Source organism: Tachypleus tridentatus, chromosome 9, assembly GCF_004210375.1.
Source record: "Tachypleus tridentatus isolate NWPU-2018 chromosome 9, ASM421037v1, whole genome shotgun sequence".
In the NCBI taxonomy this organism is placed as follows: domain Eukaryota; kingdom Metazoa; phylum Arthropoda; class Merostomata; order Xiphosura; family Limulidae; genus Tachypleus; species Tachypleus tridentatus.
Genome location: NC_134833.1, coordinates 135,043,706 through 135,070,832, shown reverse-complemented (window position 1 = coordinate 135,070,832; position 27,127 = coordinate 135,043,706). Strand labels below are relative to the sequence as shown.

At 32.1% G+C, this 27,127-nt stretch overlaps 1 protein-coding gene across 2 annotated transcripts in view; it reads left to right on the top strand.

Moving 5' to 3' along the window:
- LOC143226437 (dynein axonemal intermediate chain 7-like) overlaps positions 1–27,127 on the top strand; it is an 84,697-nt gene that overhangs the window by 26,141 nt on the left and 31,429 nt on the right. Inside the window, exons 7-11 of one of the 2 annotated variants that reach the window (XM_076457390.1) lie at positions 986–1,051; positions 7,642–7,960; positions 10,140–10,270; positions 12,317–12,461; positions 21,001–21,123. In XM_076457390.1, coding sequence (XP_076313505.1) covers positions 986–1,051; positions 7,642–7,960; positions 10,140–10,270; positions 12,317–12,461; positions 21,001–21,123 — 784 coding nt within the window. The remainder of the gene's footprint in view (positions 1–985; positions 1,052–7,641; positions 7,961–10,139; positions 10,271–12,316; positions 12,462–21,000; positions 21,124–27,127) is intronic. The other variant, XM_076457391.1, reaches the window with a different exon arrangement.

The following is a 27,127-nucleotide window of genomic DNA, read 5'->3' as shown; positions in this document are numbered from 1 at the left end:
TAGTAATTTTTCAAAAATTAATTTCTCAAACTAAATTTCAAGCACCAGATTTATTTAATTTTCTAGTATATTAATAGTCTTCTTGCTACCAATTACAGGATTAATAAAGTTACAGAATATCATACCTTTTATCAAACTACTAGTTCTGTAATTAACTTAAAGAGGTAATGAACAGTTTTGGTATGGCCAGAACCATTAGTTTTACCTTCCATTAGCTTAAGCTCTCACTATATTTAGTGTAAGCTGTTTGACAGTTTTTGTATAGTTTGGTTATACTAGTTTCTGCTTATTACTTTAAATGTCATATTTGTCATTATTTGTAGTTTAGTTCTTTGAGTGATACTGTTACTGTAATCTTTCTTTTATCTTATTACTATTTATACATTTGGGTTAATTCTTAGGGTTTGAACTATTTATTACTTCTAGCTACCTGCTTAGTCAAAGGACAACATGGGAAGGAGATGTTACAATCACATTAGTTATTTTAGAAACAGCTAATAGTTTGTTTACTAAACTATTTCATTACGTTTAACTTGTCATGTTGACTGATATTCATTGATGGTGATTCAAATAGTTATTGCCAAGTTTTGTTTGAAAGTATGTTTATGAGAATTTTAAGATTAATTAGGATATTATATTCTAGTTATATATATATAACATTATTTTAAATATCAGGTTTCTGTTGATATTAAAAATGATAAATTATATGATCCATTTGCTGAGTAGGATTCTAAATGAAGGTATTATTGTATAAAATAAAATAATGCATTTGAAACTAAATGATATGCCTCGTTACAAATTATTCAAGCTTCTACTACTTAAGGGAACGTGCATTTTTCACATGAGTTAGAGTAGGTTAAATAATGATTTGTGTATTTATATGTGTCTCTACTTTTATGTTTTCTCCTTCACCTACATTGATTTTAAGCATTAATAGCAGTTTACTTTTCACTGGTAATATTGATATAACTGTTTTTTTTTACAGACTATTCGTAATGTGAAAAATCTCATACAGAGAAGTCTTGATAGAGTAACTTATACACTTTTAAAGGTAACTATTGTATAGGTATTTGAAAACATAATGTTAGTAGGACAGATCTCTGTAATAAAATCATGTTAGAACATCTTGCGTCTTTTTAAAGATATGTTATTTACTATGATTTAACACAACATTTTAGTGTTGTAGAGTAGCTTACTAATATGATATATAAACTTCTCAAACAACTTTGTAAATCTTGCAAAACAAAGGGTGACATGATCAAATGCTAACCAATGTAATTTGATTAGGTATCATATGTTTGTGTGTGTGTTTGTGTAGTATAGCCTTTTTTAAATAATGAAGACATCACATAAGTCTTGTTCTTTTAAGTTATTTTTGTTTTTTTATCACCTATAATGTAAAACCAATGGAAACTGATACTGTAAAATTTATGTTTTGGAAATGTATGTACATATATATATATATACATTCTAGTGAAATTTACTATTTCATTTTTTGGCAGGTTCAAGAAACTTAGTTTTATGAATGATCTATTTCACATGTAACAAAATATGCATTCTGGAAATAATTTAAAGAATCATACAGAATTTTTTATCTGAAAACATTTAATAAATATTAACCAATTTATTTTCAAAATTGTGTGTAGTTTACCTCCAGGCCACTCAAGAAGTAACTGTAGCTATGTTTTTATATGCAGAAGAAAAATAAAAAATATTAAAACTTCTAAGAGCCCCTCTGTGAGTTCTATGAAACATCAGTTTACAAAGGAAACTAAGATAAGTCCAGAAGTTTTTTATATGCTACCTTTTGGACTGAATAATTCTCAGTGTTTGTATACTTTTAGTTATCTTTGTTTAGAATTGCAAAGATAAGGTCTAGAACAGGGGTTCCCAACCTTTTGGCACACGCGACTTGAAAATGTAATTGATGAAATAAAATTAATGTTATCCCAAGCTACTTCTAACAAGGCTTCGCGACCCACCGGTTGGGAACCCCTGGTCTAGAAAATTTTATTCTTTATAAATATTTTAATTGTTTTACCAGCTGCAATCTTAGTGTACTGAAATTTTTGTTACAGAATTGCATCAAGCATTAGACATTAATTATAGTTAACTTGATAATAGCAATGACACTTTGTTTCATTTCTTCTTCTTTTTATGATATCATAATGAAAGAGAAGCAAGTAGAATGTAATAAATAAGCTTTAAAAAGAAACAGTTTCAGCTCTATTTTTATTTTAATATCAAATTGAAATTTCGATATAAATATTTAATTTTTATTATATATTCTTCTTTCAAGGCAAGTTGTTATAAATTTACTGTCAAGGGTGATTGATTCATGATGACGAGAAACCCAATTGAAGTAAAAATGTATCTTAGGATAGCTGGTATGGGTATTCACACTGTTTCAAATAAAGCAGAGAAAACCGTTTTGACCTTTTATGTCATCTTCAGGTTGACAAAGAGAGAGCTTGCAACTGACCATTGCTGTCTGTCTTAGTAACAAGAGTGTAAATGGGTACATGATTGTAGGGGGCATTGCAGTTACATGTCTGGTTATTAATTAGTATAGGTATAAAGGTGTTCCTTTATATTGATTTTAGTTGTTGTATAAGTACTTAGTATCTGGGTGTTTTCTATGGTTATGTTGTGTTTATTTGATTTGCAGTGTTCAAAAACATATGAAGGTGTTTTTTGTGTTCATTAAATCTAGTTTCCATTTTTCAGCTTGTTTCTCCAATGTAGAAGTTGTGGCAGTTGTTGCACAGTATAGACTTTAGTTTTGTACCTGGTTTCTGAATAAATTTAGTGTTTATTGGAATGTTGTGTTTTGTTATAAGTTTTTTACCAAATGTTGGTTATTTTTTCCATTGATGTCAGAAACATATGGTATGCAGCAGTGTAAGGTTTTATAGTTTGTTGTACCTTGGGATTTATTATCATTTGTTTGTTGTTGATCTAAGTGTGTGTGTATATAATTTTTCAACAGTTTTTGGAGGAAATTTGTTGATGAAATGTTGTTTTATTTTGTTGATTTCATCATTAATTTTATCAGGTGAGCACAGTTTTGTCCCCATGTTTATTTGGTTTCTTAATATGTTGAGTTTTTGTTTTCTTTCATGTGCTGAGTCCCAGGGAATGTATAGTCCAGTATGGGTGATTTATATGTGGATTTCTGTTTTGAATTGTGTATCTGTTATTGTGATCTTGAGGTTGAGAAATGCTATTCGGTTAGTTTTTCCTGTTCACAGGTGAACTTAATGTTGGGGTGTATAGAGTTAATGTGATTGAAAAAACTAAGTATGTGTTCAGTAGATGTGAATCTAGCAATTGTATAGTCAACATACCTGTACCAGTGTAGTGGTGAGTGTAAGGCTGAATTGATCGCTTGAAATTCAATCTGTGTCATGAAAATATTGGCTAGAACTAGTGAATTCCCCATACTTATGTTGTTGATTATTGTTTTTTGATATGAGTACTGTATGTATCTCTAGTCTTACTGATATTTACTGTTTTAAACAAGTTGTTTTTCATCTTTATTTATCTCAGATTTTGATAATACTTATTTTTGCTCAATATTTGGTAATTTTGCATCATTCTGCCTTCACTCCTTATAAAGATAGATCTACCCATGAAAATCACTTGTAATTTGTCAACCTTTTTTAACCCTGTAGTGTTACACTCACAAGTTTCTTTGTCTTTGACAGGCCTGATACAAAAACTGATGTATACAAACATTCTTGGTCAGTCAGAATATATTTAGTTAAAATGTTAATAAAGTGTATAAACATTTTTACATGTAACATTTAAAATTATATGTATTTAATAATATCAGCTTTCATTGCAATTAGCAATTGTACGTAGGCATTAAATCTATCACGTGAAAGAATATCTTTTTAATCAATTACTAATGCTACCACTGTTGAGCCTTGTGTGTTGTGATAATGGACAGACATGGCTTGTTCACCATGGTGGTCTTCTTATTGTGTTTTTTCCACTGCTTATTTTAATTTTTTTACTTAACTATGCAATGAAAAACACATTTGTTAATCTCTATAGCCATACTGAGTGGGAAAGAAACCTATAAGACAACTCTATTGAATTCTAGTAGTCATGAAACTTTCTGCATATACAAAAAGTATTAACGATTTGGAAATACCATCTCAATGATTTATTAGATTGGGTGTAAAGTAGTAACAGCCAGATAGATAGTAAAGCTTGTGAGTAACTTATGAATATATACATTTTTCCTTTTAACTTGTGTATGTTTCTGAATTAATTTGCTTTTGTTAGAAGGGGATTAGTAAAAGGTGAAGTGGTATGTATAGGAGTAGGATGATGGAATAGTGATCAGTTTATCAGGTTCCTATGTGAATAAGACAGTGAAATTCTTAGTAAGCCCAAGATAACAGCAACTATTTTTGAACTCCTTCTGTACCGTTACTGAGTTACATTCAAAACTGAATTAAACCATTTTAAAATGAACATATTTTAATGAAATAACTATTATTAAGTACATTATTTTTCCTAAGTTTTATTCCTTTATTTTAAGAGGAAAGATTCAAAACAGTAACTGAAACTGCAGATTTTGCTGTCACATAATCCACTTATGGTTACAAGTCTAAACTTTACGAGCTATTATATATGATACTGTGAGAATAGAATAGACACTGTTGGCATCCAAGGTTAAGTTGAAGTTTTACCTGTCTTTCATTAGTGTCTGGAAAATTTCCAAGAATTTTTCGATGGAGGGTTTTACATTCTAATATTTCTAAGCTTATGGTCAGCCACGCCTACTTGCAAAGTCAAAGCTGTGTTGCTAGGTGACAGTTTGTGGTTAAATGGCGTGCTTACTACCAATAAAAAGGGGAGATTTCTCAGTATTCATTTATAACCTGAAGAAAGTTCTAATGGATTTATAGCATGAATAGAAAGGAAGCTTAGTCCATTGTTATCTTGAAGTATACTTAGTGTTTAGCAAGTGTGTCTTGCCTTATATGTGTTAATTTTCTAAACAGTTAGATTGTATTTAGGTGTCATGTTTATATTTCAATTAATTATGTATTATTTGTGTTTATAAATGCATATTTGAAAATTTTATGATTGTATACATTTAATGTGATGTAGTTTGACTTGTGGAAATGTCTAAGTAAGATGTCGTCATTCATGTGTGCATTAGTGAGGGTTTTTGGGTGACCTTTGTCCTGTAATAAGTATTACAACCACAGGGTCACATTGGTATACCTGCATTAAGAATAGGCCCAGCATGGCCAGTTGGGCTAAGGAGTTCGACTCGTAATCTGAGGGTCGCAGGTTTGAATTCCAGTTGCACCAAACATGCTCGCCCTTTCAGCTGTGGGGGCATTATAATGTGACGGTCAATCCCACTATTCGTTGGTAAAAGAGTAGCCCAAGAGTTGGCGATGGTTGGTGATGACTAGCTGCCTTTCCTCTAGTCTTATACTGCTAAATTATGGATGGCTAGCACAGATAGCCCTCGAGTAGCTTTGCGCAAAAATTCAAAACAAACAAACTAAGCATCAAGAATAAAACACAAAGAATAGGAAAGGAAAATTAAAAATAAACTATAAGTGAAAAGGTAAAGACATGAGATTATTCTTATGAGAAAAAAGAAGATTGATAAACAGTGTATAATCATTTAAAAGGTGTGCACATATTTCCATTTATTAAATTAATCATTTCATTGCACTGTACATTGATGATAATATCTAAAGTTAGTAATATAATAGAGAAAATGAAATATAAACATTTACTATTAAAAAACATTTGATGTTCATTTAGGATGTTCTAGAAATTATGCAAATGAGCTTTTAAAACTAAGATAATATATTTATACTCAAAGTGAAAATCACATTTGCCTGTGAACTATTGTGTTTCTGAGTGCATATAACTACATTAACTACATTTATTATAAATAGTAGAAAAATATCAAAATTAAATGTTTTATTTTTCTAAAACTACATAATCTTATGATCATGCAAAACAAATTTAAAATAATTTTATCAACTGGTTTTATTTATATAAAAAAACATTCGTGAGAGTTGCATACCTGGTTACAATGTAAGTAGTTATAATCATCAGGTTAAGGAGACAGATGAAGTAATGTGACAATATTTTAACCTAGAGTCTTATGTTATATTCCTGATGTTCTTTTTAATTTTCATTCTTTATTTTAATACACACTGATATTATGTTAGATCACCTGATATAATGATAAAAACCTGGACTTTACATGACTTATACTCCAAAAAATGGCAGTAGGTGTCTTTTGCTTCTTGTTCATTACATTTTCTTTGTTCGGAAGTATACTCTCAATTAGTTCGAGATGTTGAAAGAGGATGATGGTGGCTAATGAGATATTTAAACTCTTTCCATATTTTTCAATGGATTTGATATCCAACAGTTATATTAATAAAATTTGGTTCATAGCTTTACTATGGAGCTCTTTACACCAGATTTGATTAATATAAGTATGGTGGATAGATGCATTATCAATTTGGAATAGACTTGTCCATCAAGATGGAAATGCAGCATTGTAGAAAGGATGTAACTAGAAACAATATTTAGTGTACTGTACACGCTATTCCTCTTTTGTTAATGATCAAAAGACCCAACTTATTTTATGAAAATATTCTGGAACACCATATATATATACATATATAACACTCTTTACAGCAGTTTAGTCTTCCACTGGCACAGTAGTATGTCTGTGGACTCACACAGCTGAAACCCAGGTTTCAGTATCTGTGGTGAGCAGAGCACAGATGGCCCACTGTATAGCTTTCTGCTTAATTCTAAACAAACAAACAAATACAGCAGTTTAAACTATTAGTACAATAAACAGTTGTGTCCTGTAGTTTTTTCATATTTTTCATTCTACTATTAGGTGTTAAAAGGGTAAAAATGACTTAGATTACAAAATAAACTTCCAATTATTCATTGCCTACAGTCTGTGTTCTAAGTGTAACTGAAACAGTTCTCTTCTGGGATGTTTTTTCCATACTAATTGTTGACTATCATCAAACAATTTCTGTTATCCTTCTAATGTTAAGTGTTTTTTCTACAAGTTGTCACATGATAATTTCTGTTGTGTCTTTCTTGTAGTATAGTTGATGATAGTTAAATTCTGTCCAATATTGAAAACACTGATTCTGTTGAGTTCTGACCACTGTTCAAAGATCTAATCAAATGGAGGATTTTGTAACATGTCTGCTTATTTTTTCAAACATTAGTAGCTGCCCACAGTGATAAACACATTCCATACAAATTGGAACTGTTATTGTGATTACAAATGCATTTGAACATTAAATCAAATGAACAATCTTTGTTAAGGACTGTTGAGCTAGATTGGTACCCACTACAATTTCCCTTTAAAAATTGGATACAGCTGTGTTGTTACCCATTGTCTTCCAGACTAATAATATGTTTAATTTTCAGATTTCTGAAGCTGAAACATTATACAAATATATGGAGCTAATTAGTGAATACATGTATACTTGCAAACAAGTTTACATTTGTATAATTTTTATTATCTTTAATGGAAATTGACTGCTTTACGTACAATAATTTTATTTTCAATTCAAGAATATAACTCATTGGTATTTATATGTCTGTAAAAAGAATGCATCTCATCATATGGATCCAGAAACGCTGAACATGCATTATTATGGATCTGACATCAATGTCTCTGCTCCAAGTGAAAATCTTGGTCACTCTATGATCACTTATTGTTTATGGGCCAACTTATCCAAAAATCCACGCTACAAGGGAATGGAGTTCAAAGAAGCAGGACACAAGTTTGAGTTACCTCGAAATCTTCTGGTAAAGGACTGTGCTGTTCGGATACTGCATACAACATTTGATCATTATTCTGATCTGTGTTTCACAGAGAGCTCTCCTTCCAGGGACAAAAACTGTGGAAAATTCAAACAAACAGAGGGTAACCATCTTCTTGCACTTGCTTATTTTTAATTTAAAAACAATTTTTTTTTACTTTAGCATCCTAATTATTAGTAGGTATTAGTTGAAGGTAATTTACAGATTTTTCTTAGTGTTAAATGAGATGCTGTGTATTAATATTCTTTTTAAGTATACATAAACTTACCTCTGAAATACTAAAATCCTCAAGTTCAAGAAAAAATGTTGCTCAGAATTTCTGAGTGTCCTTTTCACAATGCATAGCATGCATCACTTATCCATAATTCGTCTGTCTTACACTTTTAATGTGTCTTATTATACTAGCATCAGGAGTTCTTACATAAACTCTGCTTTCCTGCCAATCTAAATTTTATTATTGACAGTCTTTGTTAAAAAATTCAATTTTTTTAAAAAAAAAGAATGATTATTTTATGCAGAGTTCTAAAAATGAGACTATTTCCAGTTTCAAAATTACAATAAAATACAAATAACTTACTGTACAGAGTTAAAATTAGTAAAATGCCCAATGGAACTGGAAAAATAATCTTATACACTCTACATACATCAAAATATATTCCATGCTCACTGCATTTAAATACTCACAGACAATTCAACTTAGTGGCATATATCAACAGGCAGGGTGGGACTCAGTTTCACAGCTTTACCTTCCTGTATTCTTTAAACTTATCTGCTTCATTCACATTATTCTTTCTCTGAGTTGGTATTTTGTTGATTGTTACAGAGTTACCTTTTGATGGTTTAGTAGTTTATACTTCTGGGTTCAGCTTCTCTAGTAGTGAATACTTTGAGCTATTCTTGATAGAAATATCTTTTCTCTACCTGTGCTCTTTTTATTTAATCTTCATTCTCATGCCAAGATCAGTTCGTCCCATTTTCTTGTTCGTATTATTACCACATGTTGGGCTTGTTTCACTGTGGTTTTTACTATTCTCAATAGATTATTTTTTGGTACACCTTTCACAACAGCTTTTGTCTGTTTGTTTCTAAAGCAAAGCTGCCTTTCCAGATTTTAGCATTGTAAATCCGTGGACTAGACTTACAGATGTAGCATCAAGGGACACAACTTTTGTAATCTACCTCTTCATGGCTGTCAGTTGTACAGTCTTTTGTTCTCTTCTTGAGTAGTTCAAATTTTGTCACACTCTTGCAGATATTCCTCAGTAGCACTATACCAATTCTGTTCAATTGTCTTTTAGAAGTTTGTGCTTGCAGGATCCAGATTCTTGCCTCTCTCCAACTCTTCAACCCCTTGCCTCATTTTTTTATGTACCTCTTTCCTGATCAGAGTTTGTCACATCATACGTAATTGCACTGTCAGCCACTTTCTGTTATGACAGAGGTCATGTGCCTCTGTCAACCCTACTTTGCAAGCTAGTTTTGAGTTCCTTGACCATACCCACCATGAGTACCTGCACAATCTTTCTAGTGAGATTTAAGTCTTTTAGGCCCAGCCTTTTTATGAGATTGGTGTGCTCCATTAATATGCTCTCACACCCAGTTCTGCAAATTAGTTTCTGTTTCTAGATTCTACTCTGACTGTGATTGGTTATGTATTTCTTGTAATCTAAATTATTATTTTCTAGCCCTGTGTCTTGAAGCTTTATATTTTTCAATTTCCTTCCATGTTCATCAGTTCCCATTTATTTTATACTGTGAGTATTCTGGCTTTTAGTATTTCAGGTGCAAGCCTACTTATTTGAATTCTACAGTTTTGAAATTAAAATAATTCAAACACTCATCTCTTAAATGCCCTTTCTCCCAATTCCTTGTGAGTGAATTTTTGTCACTACTGCAACTTTCAGTAAAATCTAAATTATGTTGAGTAAATAGAACTTATTTAAAAATCCCCTGATATTTGTACAAAGAGACATGTGAAAGTGGAAAAGTACAGAATTATTGGTAAGTGACACCAATACATTCAGAAATTTTAGGTCGCATGTTTTGTTGATAGCACAAGTTTGAATTTATCAAAAAAAGGCTTTCAGCAGTTGAAATTCATTTTAGTTACAAAAATTTCTGTTGCATACAGAATAATTAAATACATAAGACAGTTTTTATAACATTAAAAAACCTTGTCTTACAACTTATTTACCAAGTGCATGTATATACACATAAATGTGGATACATGTAAGTTTGTTTTTTATTTTATGTTCAGGGAACAATAAAAAATTTAATTTTAGCAAACATAGATGCTTGTCAATCCGAAGAACCCATGAAAGATAAAACTAATTCTGCAACTAGCTTGAAGACAGAATCTGATGTCCCTGAGACAGCAGTTGAAAGAATAAAGTTATCACCTAGTCCTGTCCAGGTACTAAACTATGTTTGAATTGTTGATATGTTAGAAACAATCATTCTTTGGAAATATTTTAAGTTTTAAGCAAGTGTCTTTTTTCTTTGTTTGTTCAAATTTGCCCAAATGTTGTAGATATTGAACAAAGTATTTTGTTTCAATTATCTTAATAAATTTAGCTGAGAAACTTGAACTCTGAAGCTAGTTTTAATATTAAGGTACTATCTAAACTGAAGTTTGTAAATACTAAAGTTTACCATATTTTGAAATAGTTATTTGGTTAAAGTGGAATAATTCTTTTAAATACTCACAGGAGACAGACAAAAAAAATTTCCCCACATGAAAATGTTGTTAATTTGTTATATTTTTTGTTAGATAACAGGAAAACATTTAAAACTACATGTTTTTAGAACATGTTTTATGAGATCTGTTCAAGTATAATCTCAAATCCTTGTTTTAACACTGGCTTTCGTACATAGTTGAACTTTTCATGATTTTAGTTACATTTTCTCATCAAAAGTGTTGTGTACCTGCTGTAGTTTCATAGCTCTTAACTATTTACAAATGAATTCTTCAATTCTAGTTAATTTTTTTAAAACATAGAACACCAAATAAAGAAGTGTAGAAAACAATTATTTCTTCTAGTTATAAACTTTGTGCTTGTATGCTGCTTGCGGTAAGTTGCTAAGCCTTATCAAGTTGTGCATGTGGAAGATGTAAAACCAAATAATTTTCTTAGGTTTTATATATATGCATCTTGAATTAACAAAAAAATGATAAATTACTGTATCAATACCAAAAAATTCCACTATAATTTATCAAACTTAGTAATTAAATCTTAGTATCAAATCTTACCACTTGGAATCTAGCATGAAAAGAAAGAGTTTTCTGCACAAGTACTTTGTAGAGGCTGAGAAAACCACTAGGAGGACATCCTAAGCTTTTAATTGTTTATATACATGTCACTGGTTGAAGAAGATGTACATAAGCAATTATTTTCTAAACTGGAAATGATGGGAACCTTGACTGGTTCAATAAATATGTTAATATCTTGGAAAATATAAAATATAGGAAGTTCTTTTCTTATATTCCAACTTGTCAATATTGGTAATTTGTGAGAAACTTTACATTTTGTATTTGGGCATCACAAACATCCAATTTGAACCAATGTTACACTAAAAATACCATATGACACAAAAACATTAATATTTATGTTTTTTTTAAATATTTACTCTAAACTTAAGAAATTAAGTCATGTATAATACTAATATTTGTATTATAATCTACAATTTGATATAAAACTTATTGGCATGTATTATAAATTAGTAGTTTAATAAAATTTTTAATGTGATTCTTCAAACACATTGACATGGTCTTTGACACAACCACAGGAATACTGGTGTTGGTAGGGTTAATAGAACTGAGGTACTTTGTATATTGTCCAAACTTTTTTTGGTTTCTCAATTTCTTTAAATAAAATTACTGATTTATGTAAATACTTTTTCCTGTTTGTATGGATAAAGGGAGGCAGTAGTATTAAAGCAGCATTCAAATTTTATCTCTTCATATGGACAGAGGACAGCATCACTGAAACATCCTTAAAACCCATCCTGTATATATGGGTAAGAGAGCAATGTCACTGAAACACCATTTTAACCCAGCAGTCTGTACATATGAGCAAATAAACAATACTATAAAACACAAATACCCAACTTGTTCTTATGGACAAAGGGTAGTGCCACATAAATATCATTCATATCCACTCAATTCATATGGACAAAGGGTAATGACACTAAAACATCATATAAACCCAAAGCTCATACTTATTTCAGGTATTCATTGCTTAAAATATATTAATTTAACCAGCTCAATGAAATATTACATTATTTGATAGCATACTTGAGTATCCAAGTGATGCAAGATTTTTGTTACAAGAAACTTCTGAACAAGAGTCAAAGCAATGTAAAACAGCTTATCACAATCTATATATATTGTATATAATCTCTTAAACTTGTGTGTTTTTATTTGCTCAGTTTTGTAATTTCATAAAATTATTTCATACAGCCTATCACTATCCCAGTTCCAGTTGAATCTAAAGCTAATTCATCGACAGAAATGAATAATAAAGCTCAGTCTGACATTCCAGAAGTTAATGATGTCAACCTTCTTGCACAGAAAGAAGACGTGCAAAATTCCCAGAAAAGTGAAGGTGTAGTATACTAGTTTTTATTCTTTGTGCAGTTCTAGAGCTGGTATTTATGGATGTAATGAAATAACTAGGAAAACCCATACCATAAAGATGAGAAGAAACTGGGAATAAAGTACCAGTTTTACAGATTTATTGTGCATATCAGAGTTATGACAAGGTACTTACCCAACTCACAAGATTAACTGTTCCTGTTTGGTGCTTTTGATCTTTTTACTAGCACATGCCACAAACCTTATGTTCCTCTTCCCCCATGTTTTCTATGCAAACTACCTTGTCTTACTTGTTAACAAATATGGGCATGACATGCTTACCTGATACATGTGGCTCTTTCTATATTCTCTTACCTAACTCTCACTTCTCATTTTGGTAGCTTTTGAGTGCAGATGTCTTTCTTTTGTTCCAGCTTGGGCTTAAAGTGGTTTTCCTTCTCTTCACTTCCACTTTATTTTGTTTAATTTTTACTTTTGTTTTAAAAGCATTTCTTTACCCAAATTTAAAGATTGTTTGACAAAATTTAAACATGCATTTCAAAGTTCACCTTATCACTTCAATTCCATCTGTGACCATACTTCAGGTCACAGGTACCAGCTACTCATAAGAGAGTTTATCAACCTGTTTTCCAGGAGTTTGAGCCTTTTATGGGCATCCTTTGTTTTTCATCCTTGCATTTTGTACTTGGAATAATTAACGAGGATCTTGACCCCCCTCAGCATATGATGTGCCCTCCCTACCCTGCTAGTAGTTGGTTTCTGAGTACTTTATTTTTCAGGTATGTGATGTTTCTCAATTGTTCTTTAAAGTTATGACTTTTTTAATTCCCTTTTTCGGGAAATTTACTTTTTTCTCTTCGTAAAAAAAAACTGGTTTATGGGTTCATACTTAATATTTTCCCTCTTTCTGAGGAAACTGCATTAGTTTCCCTTGTTATCAGCAGGCCACTTTATCTGAGATGTTCTTAGTCGACCTACATGTATTGGGTTCATTTTATTGTTTAGCTAGCTGTGTCACTGCATTCCTGTCTTTAATTTCTCATATAGATTATGGCAGTTCCTCTCATTTGTTCTTCTGTCTGAGGTGTGTCAAAGGGTCCCAGAAGAATTTCCCAGGAGCATCTCCTCTATCTTTACTTTCTAATTTGCCAATCTATTTTCAGCTCTGACCTGCAATCATGGTTTCTTTCTTGATAAGACATTTTGTATCATGGTGCCTTATTTCATAGACCCTCACATTTGGCTCCATTTTTGTGATATTACATGTTTATCGTGTTTCCAGAGCCCTTGATGTATAGGGTCTGTTCAGTCCCATGATTTTCCACCCTTTCTTTTCCCATGATATATCTGTCTCAGCCTACACCTCGAGTGTTCCCATTTCTGTCTACCAGACCTTCCTTTCACTACCCTTACTTTGCCTTCTTCCAGTTGTACCATAATTCATTGTTTTTCCAATGTTAAGGCACATCAACATCAGTTCTAGAGGCTGCTTGATGGATTTGTAGCTCATCAGTTGCTTTTGTTCATCAGTGGAGCCAATATATATTTCCTTGGTGTCTTGGCCTCTTGTCATATTGTTTATTTATTCCTTCCTTACTCCTCCTGGGTCCACCATGCCTATTTTTTTTTCTCGTTAAGATTCCAGTTCAAGAAATACCTTATCTCACTTCATTTTTTATGCCCCTAAGTTCACCAGAACATTCTACCTTCTCTTCAGTGAGCTTTTAATAGAGGTTTTTGGATGACTGAGAATGTCATCTCCATATTTCATCTCCATATTTCATCTCAGGACATTCTTAACTTTTTTTTCAGTTTATCCATTATGGGATGGTTTACTGATTTTGCACATATCCCTTTGGTTGACTTGATACCTTCTATCTTTGTGGTTGATGTGACCCTTTGCTCTACAGATTTGCACCCTTGAATGGTGCTTTCCCCTTTCCAAGGACGACTGTCTTTTTCTCACTATTCTGAGTGAATGTTGGTTTGTCCTACTCTTTAATTCCTTAATGAGTCAGGTCAGTGGTTGAGCTCACCTGAGATCCCTTTAACCCTTAAGTGGTGGCCATTATCAATTGATGCTCCTGTCTACAACATTTCATCTGTTTAAGGGTTAACGAGTGCTCCATGAAACCTTGCTTAGGTTCCTTTGAATTTACCCATTCCCCTTTGTTCCTACCACATTGACTTACCTCTTTTGGAGGTTGATCTAGTTTCATACTTTTGCAGAAGTCATTGCTCCATACTCCATGGATAGATTTTTTTTCTTTTCTGGACTAAGGTGCATGGGTTGACCACAGTCTGGCTTTAAGTTGTTGGTCTGAGGATGTATGTTCTCTTTTTACCACCATGTATTTCCGATAGGTACTTACCTCTTCACACTCTTTCTCCTTACTACTGCAAGTGCTTCTCCCTTCTGCCAAATAATGAAATCAGAGCTAGATAAGGTGTGGAGGGGGAACCACACATTAGGTGAGCATGTCATGCTGCTGTTTATTAATAAGTGACATATAATGATTTGCATGAGAAACATGTTGGAATCTTCCAATTCCAACAGGGGGAGTGTAAGACTTGTGGTAAGCATTAGTAAAAACGTATGCGGCTAGAGGGCAGCACCAAATGAGAATAGCTAATCTTGTAAGAGTGAGGTAAGTACCTATCAGGAATACATTTTCAGTGCAGGAGAATTATTACTTTCATAAAACGTTTGTCACACACCCTTCCCAGTTAAGTTTTCAATGATGCTTCAGTAGTTATTTTTTCCTCTTTTTAATGAATTTTCAACCTTTCAATAAAATATCCCATGTTGCAATCATAATAAATAATTGGTTCTTTGTTTTATCATTTTTAAGAAATTTTATTATTTCACAATATATGTTTGGAAAAATTTAACTACTGTTTGATTTTCTTGTTGGATAAATAATTTTTTGTACATTGTGACCCATGAAACCTTAAGTGTGCTTCTTTATTAGTTTACTTTTAACAAAAATTCAGGTTTTGAGAACTTGTGCTTTTCTACTTGGAGTTAAATCTCCATTTTTAAAACATTTTTAATTTGTCATTTTGGCATTCATTGTTTGTTGATATACTTAAAGCTCCTTCATTTTTGGAATTATATTGCATATGAGTTTCCTTATGGTATCAAAACATTGGGTTAACAATCTCTCAGTGAGACGTGTGGCATATTGTCAGGCAGTGTCTAGTAAAACGTTGAATAGGATACCATGAAATAACATTACATAATCAGACATTCTTTTAGTTCTGTAAGAAAAAACGTTTCATTTTGTTTTTGACATATGTCGGGGGTTTCCACTAACTTATTATTAGAGCTAGACAATTAATATTTCTTTGAAATTTTCCCATCCTTTTAACTTTAATGTCTATGGGTGGGGGTTAAAATGTGCATGCTTTAACATTATACAAAGTACTATTCTATATGTTATTATGGATTTAATGTCAGAGTTATCAATGTTTCACATTACTCTACAAAGTTGATTTTACAATAGTTCAAGTAAAAGTAAAGAAAATCCAAGAAACCGTATTTACGAATATTAAAATAAAAACATTCAATATGTATTTAGGATATTGGTCTTATACATCTGGAAGTGTTAGAAGTTAGGGAAATGCAACTTGCAAACTGTAACATTATGGTTTTAATTTTACTAACTTTTAATATAGTATGAGCATCTTCATAAAATTTGGCAGACTTTCACTTAACATTACTAACATTTCACTTAAAAAAAATCAAATTTGTACAGAAATATTTTTAATAAACTAAAAAAAGATTTGTCCAGGATTGTATCAAGTCATTTTCTTGATTAGTTCCCGTGTAAAGTGATTTTGCATGTTAAGATTAAATTTACTTTTTTTCATCTAATAAACCTCTAACTCCTTTTGCTCAATTTCTAGAACCCCCTATTTTAAATTTCAAACATTTGTTTTCTGTAAAACTTTATATTTTATCTGATCTTTTCTTTACCTTAACTTTATACAAGGTTGATCAGTTTGACTGACCTCATAATTAGTAAAAAGAATTATTTTAAAATTTAAATTACCCATTTTTTCTCTCTATAATTACTTCAACTTGTAACATTAAATTATAATTGTTCATCCAAAGTAGTTTTGGCCCTTTTAATTCATGTTTAACTACTACTCACATCATTATAAGTTTTAAATCACTTGGAGAATATGAAGCTCACTTTATGCTATCAAATTACATTACCCACAAACTATTTTGAGAAACGTGCATGCCTTGTGAAAAAATTTTCTTGTAATGTTATTATTCATTCTACCAAATTTAATGTTAACTAACCTAAAGAGATTCATGGTTTTACACTTTAGTTAGTTTTATATTAATAAATAAAGAATACACATGGAAAACAAAAAAATAAAGCACTTATCTGGACTTATTTTTTGTTGTCAACTATTGATGATACTCAACCCTACTTTTTTAACACATAATAACAGTGAACTAAATAATTCTTATGTAATTAACCCTTTATTTAGGAATCAAAAGCCATGTCATCACGTTCTTGACTTGAATTCAAAATTTTATTGAACTACTGTTTTATGAATTTATGTCAATAAATTTGGAATTAAATTGTCGATTATAATTCAAACTTTAATATTATATATGAGTTAATTTCTTAATTTAAGAGTAAATATTAAAAAACACATCTAAATTTAGATTTTAGTGATCACATGGTATGTTGAATGCAGCACTGGTTTATATTGGATTTTCTGTAACATCAAAATACTAAGTCTATAGTTTTGTACAAATTGGGAACTCAAATTACTAATATTATCAATCTAGAATATATAATAAGAAGCATTTTTGCTGAGATATGGCTTATCTAAATGTAAGATTTATCTAAATACATTTTAGTTAATAAGCTTAATAAATAATAGTGAAATTCTGTGGTATCGGTCTACTTATCAGTCACATGAGAGTGAATCTTGCACTGAAAGGGAAATAGGCAATTCTGTGTTTGGAATACAGCATAATATATACAATATAGTATTAAACATAAAAGAGAATTATTTGCAAATCCTGAAAGAAAAGATGGGACAGGTGGGTGCAGTGTGGCAAGAGAAGTCTGATTTTTTATTTGATAGCTCTGTACCCAAACAAGATTGAAGGCTATAATAATTATGCTTTGTCTCAGCAAGAAAAAATTTATAGTGGGTAATTTATTTTAAATTTTATACTTATTGGAGGGGTGATGAATAAATTAAAGAGAGGGTACCTACAGAAAGAATGTCACATTTCTCAAACTTAGGTAAATTCAAAATTTTTTAAATATTGCCATATACAATTAATAACTTGAAAATCCTTTACTATTAAAATATATACTCTGAGTTATGAGTTTGTGCTATACTAATTGGAATAATATAAACAATATTTGTTTCATTAAGTGTTGAATATAAGTCACTGAAACCTCACGATGCCCGTGGTGAGAAGGTTAAAGTAATTTTATTCTTCACCTAATCATCTCCTTGTTGATGTTGGTTCGTTGGACCAGCTGCCCTACACATTCAGCCAATTTCTGTGACGGTGTTCCAGTAGATGTTGGTCTGTTGGACCAGCTGCCATACACATTTTCTGTGACAGTGTTCAGAATGTTTGAAAAATTATGATTGTGTAATATAACCCTAAAAATATGCTATTGGCAAAAAATCATTACTGTGTAAGAAAGGTTGTATTTTCAAACTTCTTTTAAAACAGCAATATGATCTTTGTAACCTACTTGTCAATATACAGTTCACAAACACTGTGTTTGATGCTCATGGTTATAAGAAAAGTAATAGTGAAACAAAAAAATGGACTTCCATGATTTTCTTTCAACAAATAAATTGAAAATCTGAAAGATATTGAGTTTATCTTTTTTCAGAAATTGTCACTTGGTCCTTTGTGCAGGCCTTGATTCTTTGCTTCTAGTAAAATATCAATCATAAATCTTTCATGGAGCTATAACAACATTACGTAAACTGCATATATTGTAGAAACATAGATTTTAAGTTTGTTAGTTTTAAATAAATAATCACATTTTTTTATGTTGTTAAAAGCTTGGGCTAACTCAAGCACAATGTGTAGTTGCTTATATTATCATCCAATTATGAAGTAATGTACAGCAACCCATTAGTCATTATTATGAAAGATTAAGTGACTTTTATAGTCTCAATAGTTTAGTGTTAATGTCCTATGGATATTTATACTAATTCTTGTATTGAAGAGGTCTGAAATAGACTATTTAAAATTTAAACAATTGCCAGAGGAAATTTTATCATTGGCTTTTTCAACCTATTGTAACATTAGGGGATGGTAATAAATATTGCATAAGAATTATTTAATCTTGAAATAATTACAAATTCAATCAGTTTTCCAAATAAAAGAATTGTATGTTTCAACTTGAATCAATCTAATTTATTCTACAATAGTTAAAAAATTATTCTTTCTGCATTTGCTTTCATTAAAAGTATTATGTCTATCCAGACATTTCATCTTACCACATTCCTCCATAATATTAAGTGAAATCTGATAGGAGGGGAGAAGTTATGTTGCAGTCTAAAATATCAAAATATGGAACAAAAATTTTATGACACATTCTTAGTGAAAGACAGTTGAATATTTTACTTTATGGCTAGGGACAAAATTTTGTTTTTTGAAAAAAAGGTATAATCCTCAGTAAAAACCAAGACTTTTATTAACTTTGTTTGTATGGATTTTGAGTGCTTCTTCATTATAAAAATGCACAAAGTGTTCCTTATGTATCCTCAGTCAGTTATATGTATTTACGCCAAGGCTGGTAGACTTACCTCTGAAACACTGACAGACTTTCTTTGTCGAGTTTAAACTGAGTGCTGGCAATAAAACATGTAACAGAAAATTTCTGCTCAGCATGCATTACTTACATAAATAAACTCTGCCCACCCTCCAGAATTTTTATTTTTTTTAACCATGATACTGTTAACTTTGCTACAATATTCTTTCTGATTCAACTATTTCCACCACTTTGGAATTTTTATAACTTTGTTGGAAACCTTATATACCTTATCTTTACTTGTTGTGTGCTGGGTACATTATATATTATGCTGTCAACTGTGATTATTCAATATATTAATGTTCTTGCATACTGATATTTTTTATGAGAATAACTGTCTGTTAATGTTGTACAACACTCACCATTTGTGTTATTATTAGGTTTTCTTTCAGAAAAAAAAAAATTTAAACCAGTTTTCTACATATATTTAGATTTTCTACACCTGTTGGTATTTTGTGTAAACAGTTTTTACCAGTAAGGGCTGTCTAAGGTAATGAACTTGCATATTTGTGCAAATGCCAAATTGGAACATGTCTGGTTATTTACCATACTGTGTCTCAGGAAACATTAATTTAGTATTAAATGCTATGGTCTAATATGGTTCTAGAATGTCAATATAAAGTTGGATAATATCAACTAGATGGTATGATAGCTAAATGAAAGACTGTTTTGATCATTAAAAATTATTTTAATGTATTTGGACTGCATAACATCAAATAATGGTACCAAGCCAATACCAAAAAAAGAGAGAGTTATGGTATTTAAGGAAGTATTAAGCAAATCTAATCTGAACAAAAACGCAGTCACAACAGGGAGAGAGGACAAGAGTTCTGTAGTGGTCTCTGTCATAAAAAGGCAATGAATATGGCATTACTGAGGCTTATTATGATTATAAAATTGTTAAATGACTTACTCTTAATCAAGATTAACTTTACTAAATGGAGCAAAACCAATGATACAAAGTGTGAAAGATATATATCAATGGATCACATTATCTTAGCATGTAAGGTAGCTTTTTTATCAGACAGATACACATGAAGACATAATCAAGTACTGAAAGAGCTCACAACTAATGCAGATTGTGCTTGATCTCAGGCAATGCAAGCAAAGTCATAATTGGAAGCAAACAACTACATAGAATATCAATAAAAGAGAACAAAGAACCTTTGAATTTATTAAGTACCTCAGCTTTTGGCTTCCTCAAGCAACTGGAATTAAGTGGTCAACAACAAGCCAAAGGTCTGAAAACATTGGAAAAAAAAAAAGAGCCAAGACAGCTGAAAATAGAAAATTTTAGAAGAAAACAAAAACTCCTCTTATAAATGTTTGCACATCTAGCATACTGAACAAGAGCACCTATCTCACCAATTAAGAATCTTCTTTTCTATCAATTCTAAGGGCAGATATTCATATCTCATTAGGGTCGTCTCAAAAAATGCTAACAACATTGTAATGCCAGTTTTGATTAATCTAGTGTGACCCTCCAGCCATATTGTCAACAGTTAAAGATTCCAAACACTTAGTTGAAAGGGTTCTCTTCCTCTCCTGTAAATGTACTGCTGCTGTGCTATACTATACAACAACACACTAAAACCATGGTCAAACAAAAATGATTTATTAAATGTAACAAGAGAAATGTGTTGAAATGTGTTTCTTAGTTTTTGCACTGATATTTTGTTCCAAAAATATGTTTTACACTACCAGTCCAATCATTTGTTTCCCTCTCAGAAGAAACTACAGAAGAGGTGGTTGACCTACGTGGAAATACCATTATTGGTGGTGTTTTTAATGTAGATCTTCTTAAGCTACCAGCCCAGTCTGTCAAGACAAAGTACTGGCTTTTAACTCAAGGTATGTACTTAATCAATATAATCACATGGAAACATGTCAGACTCAGGTGTTATAATGTGGGACAGCACTTCTTAGATTACCAGCAATGGTTATAGTGGTCTATTAAATGTAGTATTATTAAATGTATCTAAACAACAAATCTGAATTATCATAAAGTGTTATGCATTCAATTGCATATACACATGTATGTCAGTGTAAAAGTAAAGTAACTTTTTCTGTGACTTATCAGTCAATACATTCTGTTTGGAAGTAAAAATATTTTAATTCTCATTTCACTTCTCATAATGAAAAATAAAAATCAATGAGTATCATTTAAACTTTTAATATCTGAATATTTTTACCAGAGGTTTGACTTTGTGATGGTCTAAACAAAATGCTACTACAACCAAAGTCAAACAAAAATGATTTATTAAATGTAACAACAGAAATAGAAAAAACACTTTAAAATAACTGGAATGCAAACTTTACACTGTACAAAAAACAACTAGTAAATATGTCCAGGACTAGATATAGCATCAATAAATAATACAACATAAATCTGTGTGATTAATTTCTGTAAATATCAAAGAAATTATGAAAATGAACAAGAAAAATAAAAAAAATCTAATTCACCAAGGAGTAACACAGTGTTTCAAAATTAAACCACTTCTCAATATAAAGAACAATACTGAGCAAAAATGAACAATAATTCTTTCTAACTATATCTCATGAACTTATCCATTTTCAAGATGAAGGGAGGCTTTTACTTAGTGGATAGACAGTGAGGTTACATCTGATGTGACTAGCTATCACCATAAATCTACATAGTCTTTCACTTCATTAACATCTGTATGACACCATTCAAAATCAACATGCTTTAGTTTAAAGATGAATTAGTGCATTGATGTAACTAAAACTTCATAGTTGAACTAATCAATGGAATGAGTAATAAATTAATGGTAAAAAAAATTAAAAAGTAGAGTTTACTATCTCACAACTTGAAACATTTTCAATGAGCCAAAGTTCAATGTTGTGTACATTTTACATCTCTGAAGAAGCAGCAGTTATATGAAGATTGTAGGCTTAGAAATGGATACACTGTACATGATTAACTAGTTAGTCAAATTTTTAAAATTTAAAAATATTTACTAAACTTTTTTTTATATATTAGCTTCTATAGATCTTCCCTATAAAATGGCCTGGCAAGGCCAAGTGGTTAGGACACTTGACCCAAAATGTGCTTGCTTTTTCAGCCATGTGGGTGGTATAATGTAATGTTTAATCCTACTCTTCATTGGTAAAAGAGTTAATAGTGGATGGTGATAATTACCTGTCTTATCTCAAATCTTTCACTGCTAAATTATGAGCAGCTAGTGCACATAACCATCACATAGATTTGTGCAAAGTTCAAATAAACAAAACCTTTAAAATCTTCAAATAAGTAAAACTATAAGAAGTTAAATGTAGTTCCTTAGTTATATGGACTTTCAAACAATCTAAAGAGTCGATTGTTGATAAACTGTATTCTCATTAATTTTATTAAACTTTCTCTTTAAATTAATTTTACTGTAGTTTGTAAATCATTAGATTTTATGGTAAATTTTGCTTTTCTTTCCATTGAAGCTTTCGGTTTGGTAGTCCACTAGGATAGTGGCATGAACAATACATAAGCTAACTTGGTCAGTCTAACATCATGTTGGTCAGACAATTTTAATGGTATCAAGGATGACTAGCTTCTTATGGCTCATTCCAAGTCAAAGTTGACTATCCATGCTTGGCAGTTCCTTTTTAGTGGCTGCTCAAGTGAGCTGGTTAATCAAACTGGAGAAGTCCTTCCTCGGACCCAGACTTCTCCTTTAAGACTTCATTTAATGGAATTGTTAGTTTGCCATGCCATTTCAGTTTCATCACTTAGTGCACACAAGGTTCTGTTGTGTTTAGGAGTGTTGTCAACATTGACATCACTGATCCCTTTCAGTCATATTAACATGACTGAACTCAAACTTCTAGGCATATGTCAGGCATTGAAATATTTTCTTTCTCAAATTGTCTAGTAATGGTTCATTCTGACAATTATATGGTGATAGCACATATCAATCACCAAGTTTGCAACTAGTCAAGAGATCTATGTTTTTTGAACATTGGATCTCTTATCCTGGACCAAGGTACAATGCAGTAATCTCATTTTGTGTTATGTTTTGGGTGCTTTCAGTCTTCTTGTGGATTGTATTTCCCATCTCAACCAGATATAGCCTCCTGTTTATTTTCATTTACTTCATCAGGTTATCTCTCATATATACACTGCTGGCCAAAATCTTAAGGCCAATGAATACTAAAGAAAACATATGGATTTTGCGTTGTTAGACTCAACCACTTATTTGAATAGAGCTTTGAAAGATGACAATAAGAAAAGGAAAAATAATGAACAAAATTTTAGCATATAATATGGAAAATGTGAACACTATGAAATTAGCCTAAATAGTAGCTGATTAAAAGTTTAAGACCATACTGAAACGAAGCGTTACTATGTAAACACGTAACATAATTTAGTCATTTGTGTTCAAGCATTAGCGTTGTCAACATCTCCCACTGACATCTCCTGTATTACATTAAGTAAAAACATGGCAAAGGCTAAAAAGTTGACAGAGTATGAATGTGACAGAATTGTCGAGCTACAAAAGCAAGGTCTCAACGTCCCATCATTGATGAGATTGGGCATAGTAAACCTGCTGTTGCAAATTTCTTAAAAGACTGAGGGATACGGAATGAGAATTTCAAGTGGTTGGCCCAAGAAAATTTTACTCGCATTGAGCAGGAGGATTCGACGGGTTGTTCGGCAAGACACCAGCTGATCGTCAAACCAGATTAAGGCCCTTACAGACGCAGAATGCAGCTCAAGAATAATAAGACAGCATCTACGAGAGAAATGCTTTAAAAACTGTAAATGTCTTTAAAGGCGACGCCTCCTTCCTCACCACAAAACAGGGCAGTTAAACTTTGCTGAGAAGCACTAAACATTGGGCATAGAAAAGTGGACGAAGGTTTTGTTCTCTGATGAGAAAACTTTAACCTGGGTGGCCCAGATGGCTTCCAAAGTTACTGGCATGATAAGGTTATCCCACCACAGACATTTTGTACACAACACAGTGAAGAAGGTTCCATCATGATCTGGGGTGCTTTCTCCTTCCATGGAACAGTGGAGCTTCAGGGTATACAGGGGTATCAAACAGCAGCTGGCTCTTTCAGCAGGACAATGCTGCAATCCACAATCCCTGCAGGACAAAGAACTTTTTCATGGTGAATAACGTGATTCTTTTGGACCATCCAGCATGTTAACCCAAAATAAACCCCATTGATAATGTTTGGGGATGGATGGCAAATGAAGTCTATAGAAATGGACATCAATTCCAAACAGTGCATGATCTTTGTGAAGCCATCTTCACCACTTGGAATAGCATTCCAGTTAGACTTCTGCAAACGCTTATATTGACTATGCCAAAGTGAATGTTTGAAGGTATTCGCAATGACGGCCATGCAACTCACTATTGATACCTCTTGTTGAGCCTTTCCTATCCTGTTTAGGACTTATTTTTGGTATGGTCTTAAACTTTTGACCAGCTAGTATTTAGGCTAATTTCACAGTGTTCACATTTTTCTTATTAAATGCTAAAAAAAAGTTGTTTTTTTATTTTCCCTTTTATTATTTTCGTCTTTCAAAGCTCTACTCAAATAAGTGGTTGAGTCTAACAATGCAAAATGCATATTTTATCTTTATGTTCATTGGCCTTAAGATTTTGACCAGCAGTGTATATACTACTCCTTTTCCAGTTATTCTAATTGCTCTTTATTGGCCATGTCAGTCATGGTGTCTGTGGTTACAGCACCTGCTATTGTCTCCTCCTGTACTTCTTCTGTTATCACCCTAACTTCATTATGAATCTTAGTCACCAGTTGTACATTCTGCACTTCATATTTGGATTTTATCCAGCCCATGGGGAGGAGATCTGGTTTCTCCCATTGAGTCACTTTCCTTTTAGCTAGTTCCATATGTCCTTCCATGAAGGTTTATCAACACAAATTTTAAGGTTTCTGCAATTATTCTACAGCTTGGAGACTTCCCACCGACCAGCATAATATTGCTCAGGTGGAGGAATTTCTCACTTGGCCATTTGACAGAGGGTTCTCAATCTCCTCACTCTCAAGTTATTGGGCAGTTTTATTCCATACATTTCGTTTTTTTCCAATACCTTAGAGTATTTACTTCACCTGTTCTTACCATTCTACTGCATTACTTCTGGTTTTCACCCTCCAAGGCAACATACCCTTTGTGATTGAGATGTTAATGTGGTACTACATACCCTCACTATACTACCATCTGGATCCCTTTTCTTCTGTTCTATGTTCCAATGTTCCCTTAAAAATATTTCCTCTTCCTTTTAACCTGAGAGCATCAACAGTTGTATCTGTTTCCAATTTTACATACACTTTATCACCCTAGTTATTTTCTCCTTTAATAAGAACTTGGTGGCTCAGGAGGCTAGCTTATCCTTTTTTGCCTATTTCATTCTGTTTCTCATCTTTACGCTCAACTGGTTAGGTTTCTATGTCTGGTCAGAGCTCTTCATTGTTATATTGTCTGTACAGCTTCTTTGTAGGGTATCCATTCTTTACTCTTTATTCCCTGGCAGTCATTTTCTTTTGTGATCTTTTACCTTCAACTTGTACTAACTGGGTCTGACTTTTTATATGATTGTCTTATTCATCCTTGCCATTTTTGTCCATGTGACTTCTCATCAGATGACACACCTTTTCCCATGCTCCTTGTCTTTATCATTCATTGGAGGAAATTCTAAAATCACACATGTGTACCATGCCCAATACATTTGTCTTTCATTATCTACAACTTATCATTGTTTTTCTTCATCAGGTTTTTGTCTTCCATCTTCTACCTGTGGCTGTTCTTTAGATTTTGATGCAACTCTGACCAGTAAATTTCTATCCCTACATTTCTTTTCTTTATTTTTTATTATATGGATCCTGCTCTGTGGTGAGTGGTGCCTCAAGATATTCTCTAACTTGAAATCCACTCTGTAGAACCATGTTGACTTGTGCTTTATATTTCATGGCTTTGCAATGCTCACAATGGATATGGGGTATTTCATTAGATAACTTGTAGGTGAATAACCTCATAATATTTTACTTCATAAACATGTACTTTCTGAACCATACCACCTGTGAGCTCCATGGGTAAAGCAGAAGGTGATAGCTTCTCATTTTTACCATGCCTGTATTGAATAGCTCAGTATGATCTGCTATTCCAAATAGGATTTCATTGTTACTCATTGCACTGTCTAGGGTGATGACATTCTTCTGGATTCTCCATTATCTTTTCATCATTTTTGCTTTTAGGCAATTCTTACCTCTTTCCATTTCCAAGCCACTGTGGTGGTTGACCATAAAGCACCCCCCATGAATGAGTTCTACACAGAAATGACTATAACCATTCAGTGCAAAGTAGGACAGTGGTGATCTATGGAGGTAGATGACATACTGTTCTCCTCTTTACAATATACAATTACAAAAGAGTGATATATCAAATTACAGTTACCCTTTTGACTGGGAGCCCTCATCCTACCCTTGCTCAGATATTGGTATCCTGCAGCTCGATTTGGTTGTCTCTCTTCCTCCCTTGATTTTCTCTGACTGTGTTGTGGATCAGGATCACAGAAGTGGTATGTGAACTTATTATGGTTCTGTCCTTTGGCTCTCCCTTGTCCTATTCTAATATGGAGATGTTATTGCCCTTTGGATGGTTTTGGTAAGTTCCTGGTTGTGGGAGTTGATTGCATGCAATAGACATCCTTTTGAGACTGGATGTCAGATTCCCAGATTGATAGCTCAGTACTAATACTTTTGTTATACCTGAAAGACAGCATAATTTTCAGTCTCTCTCTCTTTCTGGGTTTGAGGTGAAGATGGTATAATTCTTATTATACTCCCCATGTGGATGTTTGTTCTCAGCAGC